This window comes from Aristolochia californica, unplaced genomic scaffold, assembly GCF_029961685.1.
Source record: "Aristolochia californica isolate CCGP_79_NKW_82.1479 unplaced genomic scaffold, dmAriCali1.0.hap1 SCAF_14, whole genome shotgun sequence".
Lineage (NCBI taxonomy): Eukaryota > Viridiplantae > Streptophyta > Magnoliopsida > Piperales > Aristolochiaceae > Aristolochia > Aristolochia californica.
Window position 1 is genome coordinate 11155928 of NW_027181815.1, and position 24290 is coordinate 11180217.

The 24290-nt window shown below is 36.3% G+C and overlaps 3 protein-coding genes across 5 annotated transcripts; 1 reads left to right on the top strand and 2 right to left on the bottom strand.

The window, feature by feature from the left end:
• Nucleotides 1-61: 61 nt before the first annotated feature.
• LOC137949815 (E3 ubiquitin-protein ligase At1g63170-like) lies at nt 62-9541 on the top strand. 2 transcript variants are annotated; one of them, XM_068796007.1, is made up of 6 exons: nt 62-276; nt 690-853; nt 1331-2229; nt 6866-6991; nt 7077-7371; nt 8738-9541. In XM_068796007.1, exons 3-6 carry the CDS (start codon nt 1547-1549, stop codon nt 8981-8983), a joined length of 1350 nt encoding a protein of 449 aa, XP_068652108.1. In that variant the 5' UTR covers nt 62-276; nt 690-853; nt 1331-1546; the 3' UTR covers nt 8984-9541. The 2 variants fall into 2 exon arrangements, with proteins under 2 accessions (XP_068652108.1, XP_068652107.1); XM_068796006.1 differs by lacking the exon at nt 690-853.
• A 230-nt stretch (nt 9542-9771) lies between these two features.
• LOC137949816 (elongator complex protein 5) lies at nt 9772-15096 on the bottom strand. Of its 2 annotated transcripts, none has more exons than XM_068796008.1 (10): nt 14921-15096; nt 12714-12960; nt 12532-12624; nt 12210-12355; nt 11894-11940; nt 11580-11649; nt 11088-11314; nt 10881-10970; nt 10701-10776; nt 9772-10470 (listed from the first exon to the last, which is right to left on the bottom strand). In XM_068796008.1, exons 2-10 carry the CDS (start codon nt 12878-12880, stop codon nt 10265-10267), a joined length of 1122 nt encoding a protein of 373 aa, XP_068652109.1. In that variant the 5' UTR covers nt 12881-12960; nt 14921-15096; the 3' UTR covers nt 9772-10264. The 2 variants fall into 2 exon arrangements, with proteins under 2 accessions (XP_068652109.1, XP_068652110.1); XM_068796009.1 differs by lacking the exon at nt 14921-15096 and adding an exon at nt 14270-14293.
• A 3892-nt stretch (nt 15097-18988) lies between these two features.
• LOC137949342 (non-specific lipid transfer protein GPI-anchored 14-like) lies at nt 18989-19725 on the bottom strand. The gene is made up of 2 exons (XM_068795415.1): nt 19395-19725; nt 18989-19274 (listed from the first exon to the last, which is right to left on the bottom strand). Exons 1-2 carry the CDS (start codon nt 19714-19716, stop codon nt 19027-19029), a joined length of 570 nt encoding a protein of 189 aa, XP_068651516.1. The 5' UTR covers nt 19717-19725; the 3' UTR covers nt 18989-19026.
• Between the last annotated feature and the right edge of the window lie 4565 nt (nt 19726-24290).

Sequence of the window (24290 nt, forward strand, 5' to 3'; positions counted from 1 at the left end):
GCGCAGCTAGTAAAACGAGTCCTCATTTGTACTGTCAAATATGTTGGCGTGGAAAGAGCTCCACATTTCCGCTAGACTGAGTATCCAACAAACTTTTTCCATTTATCTAATCTGAAAAATTCTCTCTTGCTCTCTCTCATCGTATTCCGCGCGACTCTGCGAAGCAACGGGGAAAAAAGTTGAAGCAATTTCCTAGGAAAGAAATCTGAAAAATGTAAAAAAGGAGATCTCGAAACCATCGAATTCTTCTTCCGGCGCCGACCTTGCCCAAACTTGGTATGTTTTATTTCACTAATTTCTTCGTGTAAAACCCTTTCACTCTAGGGTTTTCACTGTCAGTTGGCTTCTATAATCGTCGAAGCTCCACTTGAATTCTTGCTAAGCTGATATATTCTGGTCGATTGCTTGAAATGTAGAGGCTTGATATGGGTAGTTCATTTGTTTTTCTTTTACTTTTTTTGAAAGTCAATGTTTACCCTTATAATTTCTTCATCTTCTTTTTTCTTGTTTTGGGATTTGTTTTTTGAGCTATCGATCGGTCGCTAGTGCTGCACCTGGAATGATGCTTTTATTTTCGTGTGTTTATTTTCTAAATTGATCACTATGGTTCGGTCAATTCCCAAATAAAGGTTGTTGTTTTTGTAATAACTTTGATTTGCCATTTTACCTTTCCGACATGTAACCTTCAGACCGAGGTGCGGATTTCTCCAGCCGAGGATAAAATGCGGCAATAGCACTGGGTAACATCCTTTTAATTGTCTGTTCTTGAGGAAAATTGTAACAGTCTTGAAGGGATGCTTTGCTGATTTGAAGTGCAATACCTCCGAGTGGCCACTGTGGTCCGGGCATCTTTGTGAGTACATAATGATTAACGGAATAAATTTGCCCCCCTATGTTGACCGCATTTAAACTTTTGTGATCCTCAACTCATGCTCAAAGTTCATTTCTTTCATTAGATTTGATTGATGGGTGGTGTCCACATGGTATTTCTAATTAATTTGAAGTACCTTCAATTTTACATTCTTTGCTCTTCTAAATTTGTTTCTTGATTTTCATCAGTTTTTGGTTTCATATGTTATTTTTCTCAATCTTCTCGAGGAAATAGGAGCAAGAAATTGAAATTCTAGTTTTGAGTGATAAAATATTCCTGGAAATTTTAGTTTGTTTTTCAAGTTTTACTGCAAGTAGTGTTTGACTTTAGACACCAAATAATTTAGTTCCAGGAGTTTGATTTTTTGTGACATTATTTGCTTCTCAAAAAAGACTGTTACAAAAATTAAAAAAAGGGTAGCAGTTCCAATTTATCAATAGCTTTCTTTTTCTATTGCAGGCTCACTTTTGTGAAGCGAATTAAGCACAAAGTTGGGTAGCTATTGTCCTATTGTTAATGGGAGGAGGATATTGTTTGGTTCAGCTTGACGTTTGATCTGTTGTTTTTATGGGGAAGACGTTCTAGATTCTAATAAGAGCAGTTGGAAGCTTTAAAAGGTGTCAGAAATCACTAATTCTATGCTTCTTTTACTCTACACTCCCTTGGTGGACTTTAATGGCTGTTCCATCACTGGAACCTCGACGTGAAGAAGCCCAAACTGACAGACATCCTTTATTGATGGAGCAGTCCAGCAATCACAATGTAGACCAGGAACATTGCGTGGATATTCGAACTAGTGTTGCTTCCTCTTCTGTCTCCCATAATAATCACCCTTCTGATCTTGATGTGTCAAATACTGAGCAACCATCAAGTAGCATGCAGGCTCAAATATCTCAATCTTCCTCTTCGTCATCACCAACGGTCTCCAGTACATCTAACTCTAGAAATGGACATTTTTTAAGAAGAGGTGCAGATGGCTATGGACGCCGGAGTAGAAGCCCTTTAAACTCTGGGTTGTGGATCTCTATTGAGCTTGTTGTCACCATGTGCCAAATAATTGCATCCATAGTTGTTTTATCCCTATCAAGACATGAGAATCCACAAGCTCCACTATTTGCATGGGTAGTGGGTTATGCATCTGGATGTGTTGCTACTCTCCCTCTTCTTTACTGGCGGTATCTCCATCGAAATAATCAGGGCTCTGAGCAGGAATCTACAAATGGACGCCAAAGCTCTTCACAAAGCAATCCCCCATCTGACTCAGCATACATTTCTATTCCAATTCCTCAGGCTCAGGAAGGAGAAGATCATCATGCATCGGTCAGATCAAGAACTGGGTTTGGAAGACTTTATGCAAGGTATCAATATGCATTTTTCAACTACTAGATATCTAATTTTATGTCGATTACTCTCTCTCTCTCTCTCTCTCTCTCTCTCTTGCTCACGTACACTCTCTTTCACTCTCTCACTCTCTCATTCTTCTCTTTCTCTCTCTCATTGTCCCTTTCTATTTCTCAGTGAGTGTTGATTTTAATTTAACTTTTAAACCATGTTATTTAGTTATATTGCTAAATCCTGCTAATGGGGGATGCTTAGGTTCAAAAGAAGTATTTATACAGAATGAATATCGGAGAGTGGCTTTTTATGAGCATTTTTTTTTTCTTTTTTGTTTGAATGTTAAAATCCTGTTTTCAACTGAGTGTTGCCTTCTCAACTCAAAAGAAGCTGTGACATGATGATAGTCTTGAAATCATCAATCAAGAAGGACATTATGGATGTTATTGTATTATCTGCAGCTAATATTATATATGCATGGTAATTGGTGTGGATGTTGCGAGTTTTGCTCAATTCTCTTTTTGAGTATGATGCATGTAGATAATAAAACTGCACAAAAGGAGAATGGAAACTTTGTGTGTTGAATTGATTAAAGAGTTTTGTATCACAGAACTTTAATATAAGTCTGTTGCTTTTAATAAAACAAGTGTTCTATCACAGAAGTAATATAAGTCTGTTCCTGGTATTAATATACAAATCCATGTAAGTTGGTGCACCCATTTTTAATTTAGCCATGAGATTTAGATTTAATGGGTTATTTTTTATTTTCTGTTATTGAACTTTATTTTTTCCTTATGTCTCCACAGTTAATGTTCATTTCATAGTTTTTGATGTTTTATAAATATTTTAGTAGTAACATAAAGATAATGATGATTGATATTGTTGTAGATATAATGATTTGAGTAATCTTGTAAATATCATGACTCTCTCTCTCTCTCTAAATATCTATTTATGCGTGTGGGCATGTAATTATCCCATTGAAGAAAACTAAATGTACAATATTTATTGGTGTACAACTAGAATTCGTTAGTTGCTCCCTAAGTTTTGCATTTGTAGGTGATATATTGGTATACAATGGTAAAAATTATGATTGCTCTCTATAGCCAACATCCTAATAACAAATGCTTAAAGTAAAAAGTATACATGTTAATATAATTCACTGATGCAGCACTATTTCAAAATATATATATAATTCACTGGAGAATATATTAGAATAGAAATCTTTTTCATTTTTTAGATGTCTATTGAGAATGGAGAATGACAAAAGAAGGTAATGGAGAACCTCATGGTAATTTTTGGGTAGAAAGTGGGAAAGGTTACAGCTTCTTGGTGTCTAAGATCCCATACCTCAGCTCATCCACCTGCTGCTATGGGCAATCGTGGTTGATGACTAAGTGATACGCGGGTGTGCGGGCCTATCCAGATGGCTGGCTGGCTGGTTGATGGGTTCAAATTTCGAAATTTGAAGTTGGGGTCCTATCTAGACGGATTTGTATAGGAATTTTTAGGGATTTTAGGCATGTGGGATAATGACTTGTTTGAATTTGAATAAATTTGAGATTTGCATTGCTTAGGTGGCAATTTCTCATTGGGTAGAATTTGAATCAGGGATCTCTCTTTGGCCTATGAATAGGGCCTTGTAAATCACTTGTATCATTTTCAAATTCGTGCTTAGAGTTCCCCATTTCTGAGAAAGACTCATTTTTCTTCATTTTGGTTTAGTTTCTTCTTAACAAAGAGGCTAAGCAGCTTATTTTTCAACCCCCCCCCCCCCCCCCCCCCCCCCACCCCAAGTAAGGCCGCAAGCTGAGGGATTAGGAGTATTTTCTAACTCAATCTAGTGACGTGACACTTAGGCTGAAAAGAAGTATAATAAAGCACACCTAGTTCTCTTCATTTATAGTTGTTGTCTTTCCATATATTTATTTATATTTTGGCAAAGATTAACTTTTCCAGTGGGTGTAAGATTTCTACTAAGTATGATTCGTATCAGTGGACGACATCGATGGGTTCGCCTTATAGGGCAACAAATGTAGGAACACTTTGAATTTACCATTGTCAGAGGTTGAAAATGTAGGAGCAGACTGATGGATGTTGATGCTTTCACTCATTAAGTGATCGGCCTCTTTGATTGGGAGATCTTGGTTTATGTCACTGAATTGAGAGTGAATCTGGAGGTTTGAGGGCTAATGCTGCCCAAGCTCAGCATCCAATGATGTTTATGGAGTCCCTCCTTTGATAGTTGTAAAAAATAAGGAAGGTTGAAGAGAGGGAATGAGAAGGAGAGAGCTGGGAGAAGAGAAATTGAAAAAAATAAAAACTGGAAATTCATGGCTGGATTTCCTCCTGCTTCTATTTATAGATTTAGGGTTGAGTAGGTGAGGTTAATTTACAACATTGCCCTTACTTCAAGTGAGTTGATATCTCCTATTCTACGTGTTCCTTTTACATGAAATTTGGTCCGTGGACATAGTTTGACATGTAGAATAAGATTACATCAAGAAATATAAATAATGATAAGGTAAAATGACCAAAATGCCCCTGTTCTTGTTTTTCAACAATAATCATTGAAGACGTTTTCTGAGCTCCGAAAGAAAGTAATCATAAAAGAGAACCACAAGTCCTTGCAAAAGTAGTCGGAGGGCTAAAAAGTTAAAACTCCATATCTAGTACTTGGTTAGACCGTAGAGTGTTGTTGTAACTAAGCCTGTCAGTGAATCTTCTTTCTGAAGAATTATAATTTAGATTCCATCCCAGTGACTTGGAAGTTGTCTTATGAGTCTTATAATGATGTGTGTATTATTTTGAAATTTTGTGCTTAGTGAAGTGATTATTGTGGCAAAGTTGGCTAAAATTATTCTTTCTTATAACACTAAAAGAGGAACCCAAAGGTCATCGCTTGACCATCTATACAGAATTTACTGTAGTGTGGAAGCTGCCTCACCAATTGTGCATGAGATGGTACATGTGGAATCTGTACCACTAGTACTTGATGTAGGTATAAGATCAAAGGGCGTTCTAGGAAAATATTTTATATAAGACTGCACTAAGACTACTAACTTTATTTGACTTAAAAAATAGCATACACAGAGTTCTGGTTGAAAGTTGCATTCTTGCTGCAAGAATCCGACTTATCTGGCAGGATCTACATATCTCAGATTTTTGGCAACGTCTTTAAAAGTAAATTTTTCAAAAATAAAAATTGTCATAACTTGGAAATCAGCACTCATTTATATAGTAAACTGTTGATGATGGACCTGCTGATTGATGTGCGGCATGAGCTGTTGACCTGAAAGTCTTTCTATATAGACTGATGAAGTGATAAGTGACATGGCTATCCAAGTTACTTTTGCCATTAAGCATAATAACATGTTAAATTCAGCATTACTAATCTGGACTCAGTAACTGACCTTGGTTCTTCATAACCTGTTTTGGGTTGCCCGAGTCATGTCGGGTCGGGTTACTCCGAATCCAGAGCTGGACTTGGGGGGACCTTGCCCAAAATAGGAGGGGCATGTCTCAGCCCTCGTCCCGACCTGCCCTTGTTAAACATTGAGTCAACTCAGCGGAGTATCAGGTCAACTTGCTGGGTCAGGAAACCAAGGTTAAAATCTGATTCAAGTTGTAAATTGCTTTTGATTCTCTGGTGCTGTGGGTCAGTTAACCATGTCAGGTAGCAGCAAAGTAATTTTTGTAGTTCATTTACTGTAAAAAGCTTGATTTTCCACATCTTTTTCCTTGCTTGCCTTCTCAAAAGAAAAGAAGAGACAAAAGAAAGAAAAGCACCAGCATTTAAAGGCTCTATGTTACTCTTGATCCCTGGGTCTCTTTAAGCTTCAATTGTCAATTGTTAATTCTAAGTTTGTTGGAGCGTATTTGCATTTATTTTAGAAAATTTTGTTCCCTGTTGTTTCCTTCACGATGATATGCAATTACTGTTGGTTCTACATTTTCTATCAATAAGGGTTCCTCCCCCCTCCCTCCCTCACCCACACCCCTCCAAGAGATGCACTTTAGGTGTCACAGCTTCTCCCTCATGGTTTTGTTTCCATATTGGATTTATGGTCTTTTTACCTATGAACATTGGAACTTTTGGAAGCTTGTGAAGCATCATCTGTGCTGGTGTACTTGGGAATTGGACCTTTTGTTTAAGCACCAATTTGTTATTTCACAACTTCCTGCCTACCACAAAAAGTGAAATGAAAACAGAAATATACGATTGAGATGTATTTTGGAATTGAATGTACCTACACAATGTTGGACACAGTCCCAAAACAAGCGTGTAAGAGTAAAGGACAGAAGATAACTCTTTAACATTTCATCGGGTAGATGCCTCACATGGCAAAGAACTAAGATCAATATCTAAAATTTTGCCTCCAGTTCTTGCTTTCACTTGTCCTTTCTTTTGAGCGCTTATTACTTGTACATTTCAATTGCCAGAACCTGCTTTGATGGAGCAGCATTGTCACATTGAGCCATTTTTTTTCCTTCGGTGTGGACAATGATTTAGGGTAACAAACTTGTGAATGGAATCAAGCCCAACTTGTGAAAGCATGAAAACTGCATGACTATCAATCATCTTTGCAGCTTGTGTTGCCTTACAACTTGGATAATTTATTTCTGTACTGTAGTGTTTAAAGTTTGTCATGTTCTTAACAGGCTGAATGTCCTAGTGGACCACTTTAAAATGGCTCTGGATTGCTTCTTTGCTGTTTGGTTTGTGGTTGGCAATGTATGGATCTTTGGTGGGCACTCTTCTGCTTCTGAGGCTCCAATCTTGTACAGGTGCCAAGTTGATTTTTCTTTTTTTTCTATTTGTTTTTCATGATATCTAGGTTTGACCACTGGATTTCTTGTTTGTCACTTGCAGGTTATGTATAGTGTTTCTGACATTCAGCTGTATTGGGTATGCTATGCCATTTATTTTATGTGCAACCATCTGTTGCTGCTTGCCATGTATCATATCTATTTTAGGTTTTCGGGAAGATCTGGGGCATGGCAGAGGTGCTACTCCTGAATCAATTAATGCTCTTCCAACCTATAAGTTCAAGTTGAAGAAAGGTAAAAATAGAGAAGGGACTGAAGTTGATGCAGAAGGTGTTGGGGAGGGTGGGGTCTTGGCAGCTGGGACTGACAAGGAGCGGATTATCTCAGGAGAAGATGCTGTAAGTTTTATTGCATCTTAGTTTGTGTAAAGTGCTTCTGCCAGTTTCTGAAGTAAGCTAGGATGAAATTTTTTGGCATGTTTGGCATGTTCATAGCATAATTCCATTTTTCTATCAACTTGGCTGTTCTATAGTGATTTGAGTGTAATTGAGTGCCAACCTTGAAATAGAGCTAGCAAAATGAGAGATTAAAATGCAGGACTTGTCTAGTTGACTTTAACATACTTTAGGGAATGATTTGATTACAGTGATGATAGAATGAGTGTAATTATCCAGTCACTGTTTGGGATTTTAGTTACTTTATATTTGTTACCTATCATTAATTCAGGTTAACAATCTATATTTACCTATCTCTCAGTAAAAACTATCTGGTAGGATTTTCACCAGAAAATTAGAAATTGAACAATTGCATACTTGAGGCAAGGCTCAGATGACTATAATCAGAATCTTGGACTATATTGTTGAGTATTTGATCTCTTGAAGATGGAACTAAAACTGGTAATCTGACTGATTGAGCATTCTCCACTAATTTCCCATTTAGCACTACTAAACAGTGAAATGTATTTAACTGGTGATTGAGCCCAAAACACACAAGGATTTGCAATTTCTCAGATAGGCCACTTTTAGATCTCTAATCCAAAAATTTTGCTTGATCATTATGTATTATTTAATTAGGACATTGCATGAAAGAAAGGGAAATTGTGCAAAAAAATTAGGATATTGCAAGAAAGTAGAACCCTCTTTTCTTAGTTAGATCAATGATTTTTTTATCCTACTTTCTATAGATTGGTGATTTGCACAAACATGTACTTTAGGACATTGGGTGTGGTTTCAAAATGAGATGAGTTTATGTTGTACTTATTTAGATTGAGTGAGGTTCCATCCTAAAATGACTAGCCACTTGGGAAGCTTATTTGTTCATACTTATTTACTAATTGATCCCCCTGCAGTTTTTTAATCTTCTCTCATCTGGCTCAATAGAACAGACAGATGGGTCTGCTATGTAGACGGACACAAATAAGGAACAGACAGTCGGGATTAGGCTGAAGCCTAGCTCTAATACACCATGATAAGTTTGGGCCTAGTTTCATCTAAAATGATTAGTCACTTAGGAGACAATAAACTTGTACTAACAATTTCTTTTAACACTTATCTAAATGGGAGTATTCCCACTAACAAGACTTTTTTATGAACTCATTCATAGGTCATATGTTTTTTTTATATATAATTTTACTGTCATTTCTACTTAAATCTCTGATTTACTATGTTATACTGTTGTAGTTGCTCTGAACTGGGGCATCACTAGAACTTTGTACCAACTTTGCATTTTCAAAGTACTTTGAAAAAAATGCTTAATTTGGTGCAGATATGCAGCATCTGCTTGGCAAAATATGGAGACAATGAGGAGCTTCGGGAATTGCCTTGCTTGCATTTTTTCCATGTCGAATGTGTGGATAAATGGCTCAAGATAAACGCCTCATGCCCTCTCTGCAAGCGCGAGGTTGGTGAATGTGTCATTTCCACTTCTGGAACAAACTCGGGACCACGCCAAGGTGAGAGGAGGGTGGGGAATGGATCCACAGGTGATGCTGTACCTAGTGGTGTGTTCTAATTGGAAAATATAGTTAGGAGGAAACTGGTTTTAGTATCTTCTCATGGTATTTGTGGTATTGAGGAGGTAGAACTGGATACAGTTTATTCCACTGAGTTGCATTGAGTAAGAAGTGGGAATTTGGTTTCCAGCCTATCATTAGACAGATATCAAGTATTTCTTTGGCTCATGGAAACTTGGGTTCCTAGAAAAGTGCCTCCAAAAGGAAATGGAGGAAAAAACTAAAATCCAATTGTTCGATTCTCAGGATCAACAACTTAAAATCGAGATAGGAGAATAATCCGTTAAGTAGATGAGAGAACTTTGTTGTAATGGATGCTATAAAAGTTGATCTATGTACACTCTTATCTGGCTGGGCGGAGAAGTGAAAGAAGAATATGACCCGTCACAGAAATGCACAAATGGTAGACGAGGTGTATCATATATTTTCCAAATTGAAGGTGTTATTCATCTCCGTTGGAGTGTTTTCTTGACTTGAGCCTGTTTGTGCATTTTTGGAATTGTTGTACAGAAGATATTTAATCTTTCATGTTTAGTAATCATCTGATATTTGACACAGCTAGTACTGTGCTAGTTCTTTCCCAGTGGTCTAGGTTTGTGCCTATAAAGAAACAGCAGAGATTTATCAGCAAGGAAATATTTTTCCTTTCACCAATTGTTGTTGTATCAGAGTCATTTTTTTAATGTGAAAATAAATTTATAATTGGTGCCATCCTTTTAAATAGTCAAGCTACGAGCAAAATGTTTGTCTTTTCTAATTCTTTTTATTGTGAGAATTGGTTGAAACAACCAGCAAAACAAGAGGCCCAATTGCAACAGGGGAGACCCAAGAAAAACATATTTGACCTTCTGTTTCCAATTTCTTTGCATCAGCAAACTGGGTGATGCTGTTTCTGTAGCTCTGCCTTTTTTTGCTCCCCATTTCTCTCCACAGGAGCCGTGGGTTTTGTTTTGGCCCCGTAAGTTCTGATTTCCGTTCATTCTTCGTTTGTTTTTTGTTACTCTTTTTTAATGTTCTCTACTTCTAATTTCTTCAAGACGACCATGGGATTCATATTACTGCTTCCATCGACAGATCAGGTAAGTCTGTTCGTTCTGTTGGGTGATCCATAATTTGTTTTTATTTTATTTTCTTTGTTTCTGCTTTGACGCTTCGATAATAATTTTTACACACAGCAAGTCATTTTAATATACGGCAACAGGATATATATTTTTTTTCTTCATATCCACAGATTAATCAAAGCTGAGAGGCTCATTTTAAGGCATCAGGGAACAAAACCTTTAGATATCCAAATCATCATCTGGGTCCTCGTCAGAATCGGGTTGCTCATCTTCTGAATCACGAAGATAGTGGATCTCTCCTTTGCCACTATTAGTTTCTCTTGTTAATTTACTCGTATCTTCAATCTGTCTGACCAGATGGGGGTCCGTTTGGCCCTCAGGAAGTGATCGACGACCATCGTATATCTGAATGGTTTTGCCATTTCCTACAATAAGATGTAAAAACAAAAAAGTTAATTGCTGAAATTTCTAGTTTGAATTTCTTTGAAAGGAGTTGCACGTATTTGATCTAACTAGTGATTTGAAAAAAAAAAAGACACAATATACAGAATAATTAAAAACAGTTTTGGGACTTTTTCTATAACAAATTAATCAACACGCAATCCTGCAATACCATTTCCGAGCCAGATATCCATAATAGGTTCAATCAGTGTACCTTGGTGTTCAAATGGAAGCACGACCCTTGCCCTGTCCACTCGCTCTTTTTCTGTTAGTACGAGATTGAACTGCACCTGTTGGAGAGGAAGTTTTTACTTGGAAAAGAAACTACACAAATATGCAAGCATTTTGGTTTGTGAGGGGAGAGAGTTATAGTGCCAGCAGATTAAAAACTAACCTTTGGCAACAGGTTCTGATTTATCATAACATTCTCATCAACAATGGGCCCAAACTTGATGCCAGATTGCTCAATATGAAACTCTTCAACCTTAACAAAATCACAAAATCTTACGTTAAAAGAGGTTAATGTATGTGAAGATCAAGCACAGCTGTGTAGCAGGAACCAGGGGGGGGGGGGGGGGGGGGGGGGGGGGGAGGGACTTACAAGTACTTTCACCCTTCCATTGCGGCGCTTCAAGCGCACGTTACACTTTCCACTTTGAGAAATTTCACCAAGATTTGACATGCTCCCTGCAGGACTCAGTTGCCTATCGCCCAGTGGAGTCATAGGGTCTAAACTTGCAATCATACTGGATATGTATTCAAGAGCTAGAGTAGCCCTTGCTTCATGAAGGTCTGAATGTATCAACCAAAAGGTAGAGGAAACTTGATCTGAAACCAAGAGCCCATAGAATATTAACACTTATAAGAACTAGATAATCATGTCATGCAAATGAGAAGTCACAATTAAGGAAACAGTTTGCTCAATTTAATTTGAAAAAAATAACATAGGACAATGATTTATGGTCCTACATTAATACAGCTAAATACAAGTACCATTTAGAATGACAAAGAAAGAATGTTGGTTACAGTAGCGACTAACCTAGCAGTTAGCATTAATTCATTGCAAACGTTCATATAAAGGAATAGCATATACCATGGCTTCGCAGGTTACTTAAAAGGCCTGACATTGATGGCACTGATGCATGTCTTAATACTGCACTAATCTGAGAAAACAGAGAGAGAGAGAGAGTCAAGAACCAGCCACTTGTCTGGATAATAACCAAATAAATAACCCCTAACACATACAAATAAATATTTCAAAACCATTATGTTTTACCCTTCATTAAGTATAGAAGGGAGAATTACCGCAATTTGCGAGACCTAGTAGTACTTTATCTTCACAAGGTACATACCACAATCTCCTGAATGTAACTGGAAAAAGAATGACATGGAAAAAGGAGGAAATACCGAGTCAATGGCAAGGGAAAAGCGAACTTTGCTTTGCCCAACCATTCCTGTGACAATAAAAATGAGGAAACAATAAACTTCCATACTTTGTCATGATTGAATATATCTCAACTGAAGCACAAGCTAGTGGTTGTTCAGGATTACAGGCCAAAATGCATTTTGATCATATTAAAGGAAACAGAGCACATTTTCTCATGAAAATGGGTGAGGGATACAGAACACATCCTGCCAATTCTCATACCAAGAGGGATTTTCTGAAAAAAAAAAAAAAAAAAAGAATCAAATGAGACCAAAGAATAACTACCTACACCAGTACCTTTCCCAACGTCAACTATAGTTGTAAATAGTTTCTCCATATCTCCAACATCCTTAAAAGCGTTCAATACTATTTCAGAAATTTGAAGATTTGGAAGCCGATCCTTCCAACCGAGTGGGTCTGAATACAGATCCAAAATCCTCAGCCTACAAATTGAAGTTTAATATTCTATCAGAAATTGAATATCGTGGTTAAATTAATGATATTGTCCATAATATGGTTGAAATCAAATTTTCATAAGCTTAGTTCCAAATATTAAATATGTTTCAAAAACAATAAGCATAATAAGTAATCAAAGGGCAAATTTTGCTGAGATTGTCACCATTTATTTAAAGATGCAGCATCAAAGCCTCTAGACTTCAGCATGTCAAAATAGAATACTGGACTTCTCTCAAGAACTACAAGTACAAGACCACTGTTTGGCAGAGAAAAAAAACTTGTGTCAACTTATTGGTCAAATGCAAACAGAATAAAGGACTTCAGTACAGGAGAAGCTACACTCACCAAGCTTGAGATTTTTCCAAAGAAATATTATGAACAAGACTGCAGAGGAAGTGGTCAAAGGCTTTAAATCCAAGTGGAACTTGTAGAGTATCTTTGATTGTGAGAGCCGGTGCATGCTCTCCACCAAAAGCTCCATCTCTCAGTGTTCTACAGATTGTCTCAGTCATTGATAATCCCACTTATCAGGTCACTATGAATAGTTAAGAAGGTATTGCCCAGGGTGAAACACTTCAGCCAATTGAAACACCTGTAGGATGAGAGAGTCAAGAAACAAAAGAAGGCATGCACTTCACACCAACACGGTCGCAGGGTGATTAGAGAAACTTTTTATGAATGTTGATTACAGACATGCATACACACACAAACTCATTATAACCCCAATGCTATAAGACTTGAACAAGTTCTCTCACTTGTTCTATAACGGAAATGTTTCAGTGAACAAGTACTTTTAAAAAGGCAACAGTGGACCTCAGGTGAACTGAAGACCTCTTTGTGAAATCATAGGCTTACATCATGTTCTATCAGATTATAAGACAGTTAAGTCCTCTCATATCTGCATAAAACTTATGAATAAAAACATGAAGTAATGAGCAGTTTGAACACCTTCGAATGCATTGGCTAGCTAATAAAATTGGATGTATATCTAGGAAAATGACTAATGCAGAAAATTTTGTAACATATGGATGTGTGGCCCACTTCACATGCTTGTTTCCACTGGAGGGAAAGAAAAGTAGAAGCAGGAAAGAAAATAACAAATTTCTTCTTTGTTTGGTCATTGTAAATTAAGATTAGATTGAAGTATAATGCAGAACAGATAGAGACACAGGGCACTAGTAGTTTGCGTCCAGAGGAAAGGAGATAGGACATTAGGCCAACCCCTCTCCCTCTAATCTTCATTACTTCAAGTAATAGTTACTGTCTGGACAAGAATACCTAACATTAAGCCTATGCTATACATTACAGTATCTTATGTCACCAAGTTACCCCAACTTAAAGCCTTTAAATACTCGATCACTCTTCACACCCGAATTAATACCATGCTAATACTCAACAGTGCTTAACAGTTTGTCCGATTATCAGTAAACTTTGATTAAACTCTCTTCAATCTATTCTTCCATCCCTCCTACTTCTCACTCTACTTGGTGACAAGTGATCACCAGAAACTATAAAAAAAGACTACTTACCTTGACTAGAGAGAGGAAGCGTGGGGAGAGGAGAGTTTTCATTACTAGCAGTAACCGAAAAATAAGAATCAATTGGCTGATTTAAGGTGCTATATTAGAGTATTTAATGTCACTGTTCTATAAAGATAATATTCTAGCTACAATTAAATAAATGGTTCAGCAAAGAAATCCAAGAAGATAGCACACAAATGCACCTATTACAAAATAAGGCGGTTGAATAATTGCTAAAGCACTTTTCCCAACAGAAATCAAGGTTTTTGGGAGATGTAGCAGAAACAATTATCAACACTATATAAGATGCTTTCCTTACTACTGCAACACTTCAAGATTAGTTCCACATAGAGATAAGATCTCAAACATCCAAGTACTCACCGTTACCATCGATCAGCCTCTGAATATATGTACTTTGACCAAAAACGACATATCCATTCATTCAGTAATATGTAAAGCAACTATGTAATTCTGACTTTATCTGACATACTATAAAACTGTATACCAGCTAAACAAACCATCCAGAGAAAGAGAAACAGCGAAAGATACGAGCCCGACCAAGGTACTTTCCTTGTTTGGAAATAAGAAGAAGATATTTTACAGAAACAGAAGTGTTTGCGCAATCGCATTTCATTGAGGTGTTTTTGCAAGCATTAGATATTCTAAACCAGTGGATGGACCCATGCGTAACCTATGCTCTAAACTAATCTGCGAAACAGGACTTCAGTCCCAAACGATTAAAGATAATAAGACAATGGATAAATAGATAGTAAGAAGCTAATGAAAGAAACGTAACTGAAACGAGATGTTCTAACAAGCCCAGGTAGTTCTAAACGGATATTATGACTTAAAAATCCCGATTTTGGACAATCCTCTTAAAGTGAAAAATCAAATAATAAAAGAAAAAGGAGAAAAAAAGACAAATATTTGACTGTAGAAGCGAAATATTCCAATTTCAGTATTTCACTTTTCAGGCAATCGAACCAATGGCACTCTTCTGGCTTTTTTTTTCTGATGGCCGAGAGAACATACCGTGTATACCGTGTTAGAGTTCAGAGACGTCAAGCATGCTGAGGAAGATCTAGCGAGAAGACAGCGTCTACACACTGCTACAGTTGTCAGGAGTCTCCGACTCTCCTACAACAGGGGGAACGGGGCGGGGACGGGATTGGTTACCCAACCCTATTCAGGTTTTTCGAGTTCGAGTCCGAGATTCGTATTGATACCTCTAGGGAGAAGAGATACACATTCATATTTATTAACATATATATTCAAATAATTTGTGCATATTTTATTTTATTTCTTTTACTTTATTTTTAAAAATCATTTATAGAATTATTTATTTAAATCATTTTATGTTACCGCAATATTGTTTTTAATTTATTTTAAAAATTATCAGTTTTAGGAATTATTTCTGAAACCATTTTATTAGTTATTTGATGCTATAATATATATTATGTTCATATCTTAATTCTTATTTTTAATTTATTTAGTTTACAAAAAATAATAATTTTTATTTACTTAAAATATAAAATTTGATTTTATTCAAAAATATGTTTGAATTTTTTAAAATAAAAAAGTACGCATTTATGATATTTAATATAAAATCCAATTAAACAAGGCGAGGTGATTCGTCTAGTTCAAAGATTTTCTGATAACTATGGGGGGGTGGGGGGGATGATATTTAATATAAAATCCAATTAAACAAGGCGAGGTGATTCGTCTAGTTCAAAGATTTTCTGATAACTATGGGGGGGGGTTAGTCAACTTGAAGATGTGATGATCTTCATCCGCATAACGCCCTTCAACACTTGAAGTCGTTAGTGGAGCGCAGATAAAACTTCATCTCGATGCAGGGGATGAAAGGATCCTTTATCTCCACGGTTTAATTTCGATCATCTGGAAGAAGGCCTTGTTTGATCTTCTTTGAATTGACGGACAGGCGACGCTGGTTTTTTTTCCCTCTCTCTCCTCGCACCCCCCCCCCCCCCCCCTCTCGCGTCGTCATTTCTCATTTTTTCTTCCTCTCTCCCGCACTCCCTCTCTCGTCTCCCTGCGCCCCCGACATTCTGCTGCCATAAAATCGATCGGATTTTTGTCTGTGGCCACCGTCTCCGCTCCCTCTAGTCTCCGGCCTTATCTCTCGGTTTTCTCTCGGCCTCACCCTCTCTCTCGCACCCCCTCTCTCGTCTCCGTGACTCCCTCTCTTCTCTCAGACTCACTCTCTCTCGCTTCTCTCTCTCTTATCCCTCCCGACCTCCCTTTCTTCTCTGTCTTCTCCCTCTCTTCTCCCTTTTGGCCTCTCACTCCCTTCTCTCTCTGGCTATTCTCCTTTCCCCCGAAAATACCTTCAAATTTCGTTCGATTTCCCCATTTCCATTTCGATTTTCTTCGATTTTGGACATTTGGGCATCAATTGCTTAATTTCTACTTTGATTAGGCATCGATTTCCCCATTCGGCATCGATTTCACCTTTTGGCTTCGATTTCCCCAAATTTCATAAGGTATGCCTAAACCCTAATTTTTTTCATTAAATTAGTGTTTTATTTGATTTAAATTTATTTTCAGTGCCTAATTGGGGGTAATTTGTGCATAATTATGGGATTTAGGGTTACGGTTTAGGGTCTAAATTATTGATTCGTGTTAGGGATTATTTTTAGGGTTTGGTGCTTGGTATTGAAGGGTCCTGTAATTAGGGTTTAGGGTTTATGGTTAAGGATTTAGGGTATTTAGGGATTAGGGTTTTTAAGGTTTAGGGGGTTTAGGGTTTTTAAGGTTTTGGGGGTTTTGTGTTTTTAAGCTCTAGGGTTTTTTGGGTTTAGGGTATGGAATTAGGGTGTAGGGTTTAGGGTTTAGGGCTTTTAAGGTATTAAGTTCTGGAATTAGTGTTTAGGGTTTAGAGTTTAGTAGGTGATAGGGTTTTTAAGGTTTTGGGGGGGTTTTGTGTTTTTAAGCTCTAGGGTGTTTTGGGTTTAGGGTCTGGAATTATGGTGTAGGGTTTAAGGTTTAGGGCTTCTAAGGTTTAGGGTACTGTGTTATGGAATTAGTGTTTAGTAGGTGATAGAGTTTGACTTTAGGGTTTGATGGTTTATGGTTTAGGTTTTATTAGGGGTTTTTTAGTCCAATTCAAACAAAGCTCAGTCGCCTACACGGGCGTCCATTAGCCAACGAAACCCGACCCCCAACACTGATGAGGTACAGTTCGTAGTGACTGCGAAGTTATATGAGGCTCTACCAGGGGTGTTCGGTGAATTTGGATTTAATGTGTGTGTTTTCTCATTATTTAGTGCATATGCAGTAGTGAAAATAGTTTAATTAATTTTGAAATGTTTTAGAATGTTGTTGAGGATTTTTGAAGTGCTATGGAATGTTTTTGCCATGTGGTGAGGAGATTCGGGTATTATACATATCCACCACATGGTATTTTCTTTTTTTTTGTGGTTTCGATTTAACCCTTCGGCTTTGATTTTTCTCAAAATTCATAAGGTAAGTCTAAACTCTATTTTTTGTATTAATTTAGTGTTGTATTTGATTTGCCTTATAGACAGCTACTTGTGATTGATATATCCTACTTTTGATATTGTTGAGAACTTTTTGACCAATGCCATTTCAACCATTGTTATAAGATTTTGTTTTCCAATCTTATTTTTTTGGAGTAGGAGACTTTTGAGTCCGGAGGCCTGCTTGAGAATGTCTCATCAGGGCAATATTTATATCCCTATTCAGAATTTTTAGATTGTTAAAAGTAAACTAGTAAAGAATTGACCCTTTTTTTTTATACCATAATCATGGATTTATTCTGGATGTTCTTACTTGCATGTCAGGGCAATGCGGATGATGTAACAATTGCAGTATTGAAGGAGTTACCTCCTCTACAAGAGAAAGATCAATCAAGGAGAAGATTTGGAGATCAGTTAATAAGGGGAAATGGGTGAGGAACAACTGGCATGAAGAGAAATAATTATAGTTTGTAAATTTATAATGGATTTATAATTTTTATTTGGGCGATTGTAAATTGATAGTGATATTTCATTTAATTTTGTTGTGTTTGATTATTGTATGGAGTTTATTTATAATGTTATGCAGTAGATGGAGTGTATATAAATAATTCCATGGAGTATTATGGAATATATAGACAATTTTATGGAGTATTTATGGAGTGTTTATGCAGGTATTATGAATATTGATTATGCCCAATTTTAAGTAGAGGTCATGCCGAATTTTATACAGGTATTATATACATAGATTGTGCTCAATTTTAAGAAGAGGTTATGCCCAATCTTATACATGTATTATATATATAAGTTATGCCTAATTTTATGTAGAGGTCATATCCAATTTTATGTAAAATATATACAAACAACGACGATTGCGATGGTCTTGAGGATGTGGGTAGCCAAATAACATGCTTTCGGAGGCAGAGTGCATTAAAATCCACAAGAGCCTCACAATTTCAAAATACCATATTGACTTCCATGTGGAATGATGAATGATGGTTGTATCTTATTACTTTTGAACATGCGTTGTTTATATGTACTAAACTTGTAATTTGATGATTTTAATATTAAAGGCACGAACTCGTTATTAGAATAATTTTTTTTAGGTTATTAATAAAGTTGTATATGTATTTATTTATTATTTTTATTCAATTTTATTACTATATTAAACTTTATATTTAAGTATATGGTAAATAAAATATAATTAATATATGCATTTATTTAATTAATTACTTTTAATTTTATCAAAATATATTATTAATTAATACCATATAAAAAATCTATCTTATGTTATTAATATAATACTTTTTTATTTATTAATTATATTTATTTTTTATTTACTCTATTATATTAGTAATTTAATAGTGGTAATTAAAATATTATTAACTCAAACACTGTGGTTTAATAAACTTATTTTTATAATTAATAAAATCAATGATTTTAAATTTAGAAGATGAAAATGAAAATGAATTTGTCCACACTAACACCCTATTTCAAAGATTTTATAAACTTGTCCACACTAACACCCATGAACCTCTAGATACCGATGAAAGAGTTCATAAAAAAAAACAAAACAAAGTCGTCTCTGTTTTATTCTCGCAATTCACGTACGGTGCCATTCAATTCCCTGTGTTGATCTGTTTACGCCAACAATCTTGCAGTCAACAGTGCAATCGCGGCAACACCGCTTGTCAGTGCAGTCGTCCTTGTGGTTCCGTCGCTGCTGGCCGGAGTGCCTTTCTTGTCCGGAGCAGGGACCGACCCCGAACCTGAGCCTGAGGTCGAGCTAGGCGACGAACCAGAACTTGGGGAAGGTTGGCTTGTTGAATCCGCACCAGCTTCAGCGAAGATCTTGGCGTCCGGAGAATCTGGAGGAAGCTTCAGGATCGCTGATTAAAGAAAATTAACGATCGAACCCAGACAGGGACAAGTCAGTAGAAGGTATAATTAACAGGTGACGTAACGACTGTGATGATCGCAAGGGAAAAGAATCAGAAAGAGACTAGTACATGGGCAGTCGGAGACTGGGGCGTCCATGTTGCATTCGGAAGGCATCTTGAGGGCGAGGGTGGTGTTGACAGGAAGCGCCATTGTAGGATCTGTGCTCTCTTTGATGAGGACGCAGAGGCACTTCGGTTTAGCGGTTCTCACTTTGACAGTGTCGTCGCAGCACTGCTTTGTGGGCTTGCTCGCGCTCCCGCTCACGTAAGGGATGCAAGACGCAAGGTTCCCCAGCTGGTCTGCGCATTCCTTCTCATCGTCCTCCATGCTCCCTCTCGCCCCCACTAACAGAACAAGGAAAAGCACAGAAAACAATCTCATTTTCCCCATCTTCCTCGCTTTTGCCAAGGGCTCTACCTAAATGTGTTTCTCTGCTCCTTTTGCTTTCTATATATAAGCTGAGTCCCTCTTCTCCATTCCCCGGCCCAAAGTTGCAGAGATGTATTTATGGAGCCTGGACGCATCATTGCTTCGTGGCATCAGATTCAGGAGCTTATTTAAGATCAACTTTACCACAATTTAGAGTGATATTTTTCCAGTCGCGTTGAACGACATGGAAATTAAGCTGGTAGAAGCAGTAAATGGAAGTGGGAAGATGACGATCGCCGTTTGAATTTATGGGCAGCTTTGAGAAATGTAAGTTTCCTCTCCCAAGAGAAATGAATTCCCTACTTATCGCAACTATCTGCCTCGGGACTCGACGAATGCTCAGTTCCCAGGGTCATATCTTGTCTGATACTCATATTAAAACTGATCTCTCGCCAAGTCGCCATGACTGTCCCTGTGAGACGGTCGTCCTCATCCTTCGTTATCATCCAACCCAGATAACGGAGCAGGGATCAATTTCACGTAGATGAAGCCAGCAAATGCCGTATATTACACAGTATGATCAGTTTGTATAAAATAGATTATCACGATATAAAAACTACTAAATGATAAATCTATTTCTTCTAATCACTTATTTAGTGACAGCTACTAACACCATTTACTTAACCATAAATTGGCTTAATTTAACTCTCTAAAAATCCAATTATAAAATATTATATCTAAAAAAATTTATTAACTAATTTTACCTCATAATCCCCACTAAAAAAATATCAATATGCACTAAATGAGAAAATCCATTTCCAATGTTTAAGAGCACTGATTCTTGAAGAGAAAAGAAAATATAAGAAAAACTTACTTTCTTTCTTAGTAAAATGACTTTCTCTGAAAAAACATGGATTTTGGAGAGAAAAAAAAGAAATAAAAATTTATACATAATAAAAATTATTAGAAGATAAAATAAGAGTTTGTCGATAATAATTTAATACCTATAGATATTTCATCTCTTCGGTTTGCTTAGTAATTTTAATATTATTATAATTTTTATTTTCTATTTTCATTATGCAGCCGAACAAGAGAAGCCATGGTTCTCTTTTGTTTACTCTCTTATTTTCTATGGGCATCAAAATAAGAGAAAAAAAAATTCTTTTATCTTTCTCTTCTTTCTTTTCTTTTCTCTTCATTTTTCTATGTTCTAAACACAACCTTAATTTTCATTGATTTCTACCTAGAGCAACAAAAAAACTCATGTTTCATGCCTTAAAATTAATGCATATACCATGGAATTTTGATCAAATAAATTATTTTCAGTTTTTTCCCTAGAAATTCCTATTAATCTAGCCATACCTATCATTGAAGGTCTTTCCAAGATTAAGTATTAAAACAGTTCCAATGACTTTTAGGAAAAAGTTAACAAAAAAATATAAAATTTATAGGGAGAGAAAAACATTTATATAAGTGAATAATTTAAACTCTAGGGTATTGGTCAACAAACAAGCAACATAAGAACAACTTATGCCTCCAACTACTCCATAAGACTTTTTATACAAAGGAAAAAAGAAAATTTAGTACAAGGATTCAATGAGTATAAGTTCTTGTTTTATTAAAAGGCCATTGGCTTTAGACAACTAATAAAGTTTTCATTAACTTTTTATAAGCCAAAGAAACTATAAGAGATTAAACTTCTGCTAGCGATTTTTTTCGGTGGCAGAACCTTCTCTAAGCAAAAAAATTCCTAGCAACATTTGTTGGCGTGTTTCTATTAGGAGAGGTTTTTGCCAGCGAATTTCAATATATTTTTGGCATAACTTGAAATCCCTGCTAGTGAAATTAAAAAAAAATTGTTGATTGGGATTTTGTATCTTTGCCAACGAATTTTTCAAATTTGCTAATAGAGGCTCCACCCTCTGGCAACAAAATTCACTGACTTTGCCTTCAAATAGACCCTTCTAATGTACATCCCCTACTAACAAATTTCTTAAATTCGTAGATAGAGATGCAACCTTTGCCAGCAAGTTCTTAATTTCTTTGGCGAGGGATAAATCATTTTTAATATCATTTTTATTATCTTTAAAAATATATTTTCCTTGATTAATAAATAAATTCCTAAAGAATAAAATAATTAATTGAATATATAATTAATAATATTGAGAATATGTATTATAAAGTTCATTTTTTTTAAATTACACAAAATTTTATAAAAAATATATTTTTTATAAATTATATAAAAATAAAAAAAATTATACACCACTAGTGGGGGAAATAGGGAAAATAATAAAAAGAATTTTCCAAATTCCTTGGGAATGTTGCTTTACCTACATTTTGTAATTTTTAATTTTTATTTAATATCTAATATTTATTCTATAACTAATCTAAAAGAACCTCTTTAATAAATTATCATTTCATGGGATTGTTCCTCAAAATCCTGCCCTCAACTAGTAATCACTGATCACCTATATGGTGATGAACTCATTCCTAGGTCTTGTTCACACTGTCCTTCACAATGTGAGAGTCGACATGCCCGAAGTCATTACCTTAACTGAAGCTAAGAGACATTGAAGACATGGCAAGTGATTGGAATTTGACCTCTCCCAGTGAATTGTGAAATTCGCTAGCTAATTCCCTTTTAAGCCCAAAGATATTCTTTCAGAGGTAAGGTATGCGTGTTGAGCTTATATTGGCATACCTGACCTCTGAAAGAATATCTTTGGGCTTAAAATTCCCTTTTTATCCTTTTAAAGAGAAAAACTTTAAATTTGCCTAAACCTTTCATTTTCCCTTGGCAATCTTTGCATTCAAAGTTTTATCAAACTCATATACATTTTAGCTCATGTACTTAAAGATTTGGAGGCTTGGATCTCACTAGGAGAAGGACTATTTCTCCAAAAGAAAGTTGTAAGATTGATTTTACTTTTTTGTATTTTAACTTTCTTTAATAGAGGTTCTCAAGTATCTTAAAAGCTAGAAGAATTGGTAATCTACAACCCGAAATCTAGAAAGGGAGAGTCAACTAGAGCCGGAATCTAGTTTGTATTGAATCTCTTGGGAAGAGAATAAATTATGTAATTGGGTACACTAGGTTTAAAGAGAGTTAAAATCTCTTTTGATTGTAAATTTAAGGTAATAGGGTTTATTATTGGAATTTTTTTAGCAATGGTTCTTGGGTGGTGACTACCATTAGGGGAATATCAAGAACAAAAAATTGGTCTCTTTGTGATGTGTGCTTGTTAACTATTTGTGATATTTTATTTCTGTACACTAAGCATTTAGTTTTGTAACTTAGTATCTCAATTCACTCCCCGCTTCAAAAGCCACCTGGGCCAACATATTTCCGTGTTAGCTCCTATATTTTAGTGAGGATTCTCTACTACCACAAAAAAAGAGGAAGGGAAGGGGGAAGGGCAACAACCCTCTCTCTATTTTTACTCAAGGGGGGCAATGCCTAGGGGTGGCATCGAACCGAGCCGGTTCGTGAGCGGCTCGAGCTCAACTTGGTTCCGGCTTGGTTCGGCTCAATTTATCTGGATCTCGAACTCAGATAAGGCTCGTTTGTGTTAACAAGCCGAGCTCGATTGAACCATGGTTCAGATTGAAAGCTTGTTAACTGGCTCAAGAATCGGGACCGGGAGCGAGAGCAAGGGGGGGGGATTTTTCCTCCCCTCGTCACCGTCGAGCCCCTCTCGTCCACTGTTATTGTCATCGATAGCTACTCACCGTAGGTTCGATTTCTTCCTCCCCTCGTCTTTGCCTTCACCTCTGTTTTCGTCACCGTCGCTAGACAATATTTGGGGTAAAAAAGATTAATATTGATGCGTTCTAATCCATTATCGAGATTCAATCTCGAACCTCCCCTATCATTCTTTTTTTAAAATGTATGCATAATTTTATATATAATTTATTTGATATATATTTTATGTAGAGTATTAAATATAGGTTAAACTCGAACTTGGCTAGAGCTCGAGCTTGAACTCAGTTAAAATTATTAGGCTCGAGCTTGATTACGATTTTAGGCTCGAGGCTAGGGTTGGTTCGAGCTCGAGTTCAAAATATTTAAATCAAGTTCGGCTCGAATAAGGTTCGGACTCAGCTGGATTCGATGCCACCCTTATGCCCAATTTTAAGTAGAGGTCATGCCCAATTTTATATACAATTTCTTTTACAAGTATTTTAAAAAAAATATTAAATGTATGTTGGAGCTCGAACTCGAGACATGTATTTTTTGAAAAGTTTTAAATGAATGTTGAAACTTGAGCTCGGCTCGAACTCGATTAAAATTATCGAGAGCTCGAATTTGAAATATTTAAATTAAGTTTGGCTCAAACATAGGCAGGTTCAGGCTCGGCTCGATGCCACCCCTAGTGATGCCCTCTATTCGATCTTACGAAAAGGAGGGGGGATACTTTCCTCTCTCCTCTCACTACACACTGGATCAAAGTGAGGACAAGTGGGAGGAACATGTTCCTCTTTTTTGGGAAGGAAGCTTATATGTGGGTTTTTAAAAGCAACATTTAATAATTTTTTATATTAAAAGTTTTAATTAATAACTACCCTCAAATTTCAAATACATTGTTGGTTAGAAT

Bases quoted from the DNA above. Each gene is read 5' to 3' on its own strand.
- LOC137949815 (XM_068796007.1), top strand. From the start codon at position 1,547: ATGGCTGTTCCATCACTGGAACCTCGACGTGAAGAAGCCCAAACTGAC. The intron at 6,992-7,076 runs GTGCCAAGTTGA...TGTCACTTGCAG, and splicing joins GAGGCTCCAATCTTGTACAG to GTTATGTATAGTGTTTCTGA. The intron at 7,372-8,737 runs GTAAGTTTTATT...AATTTGGTGCAG, and splicing joins TTATCTCAGGAGAAGATGCT to ATATGCAGCATCTGCTTGGC.
- LOC137949342 (XM_068795415.1), bottom strand. From the start codon at position 19,716: ATGGGGAAAATGAGATTGTTTTCTGTGCTTTTCCTTGTTCTGTTAGTG. The intron at 19,275-19,394 runs GTACTAGTCTCT...TTCTTTAATCAG, and splicing joins CCCAGTCTCCGACTGCCCAT to CGATCCTGAAGCTTCCTCCA.
- LOC137949816 (XM_068796008.1), bottom strand. From the start codon at position 12,880: ATGACTGAGACAATCTGTAGAACACTGAGAGATGGAGCTTTTGGTGGA. The intron at 11,650-11,893 runs GTATTTCCTCCT...CTGTTTTCTCAG, and splicing joins TTTCCCTTGCCATTGACTCG to ATTAGTGCAGTATTAAGACA. The intron at 10,471-10,700 runs GTACACTGATTG...ATCTTATTGTAG, and splicing joins GCTTCCATTTGAACACCAAG to GAAATGGCAAAACCATTCAG.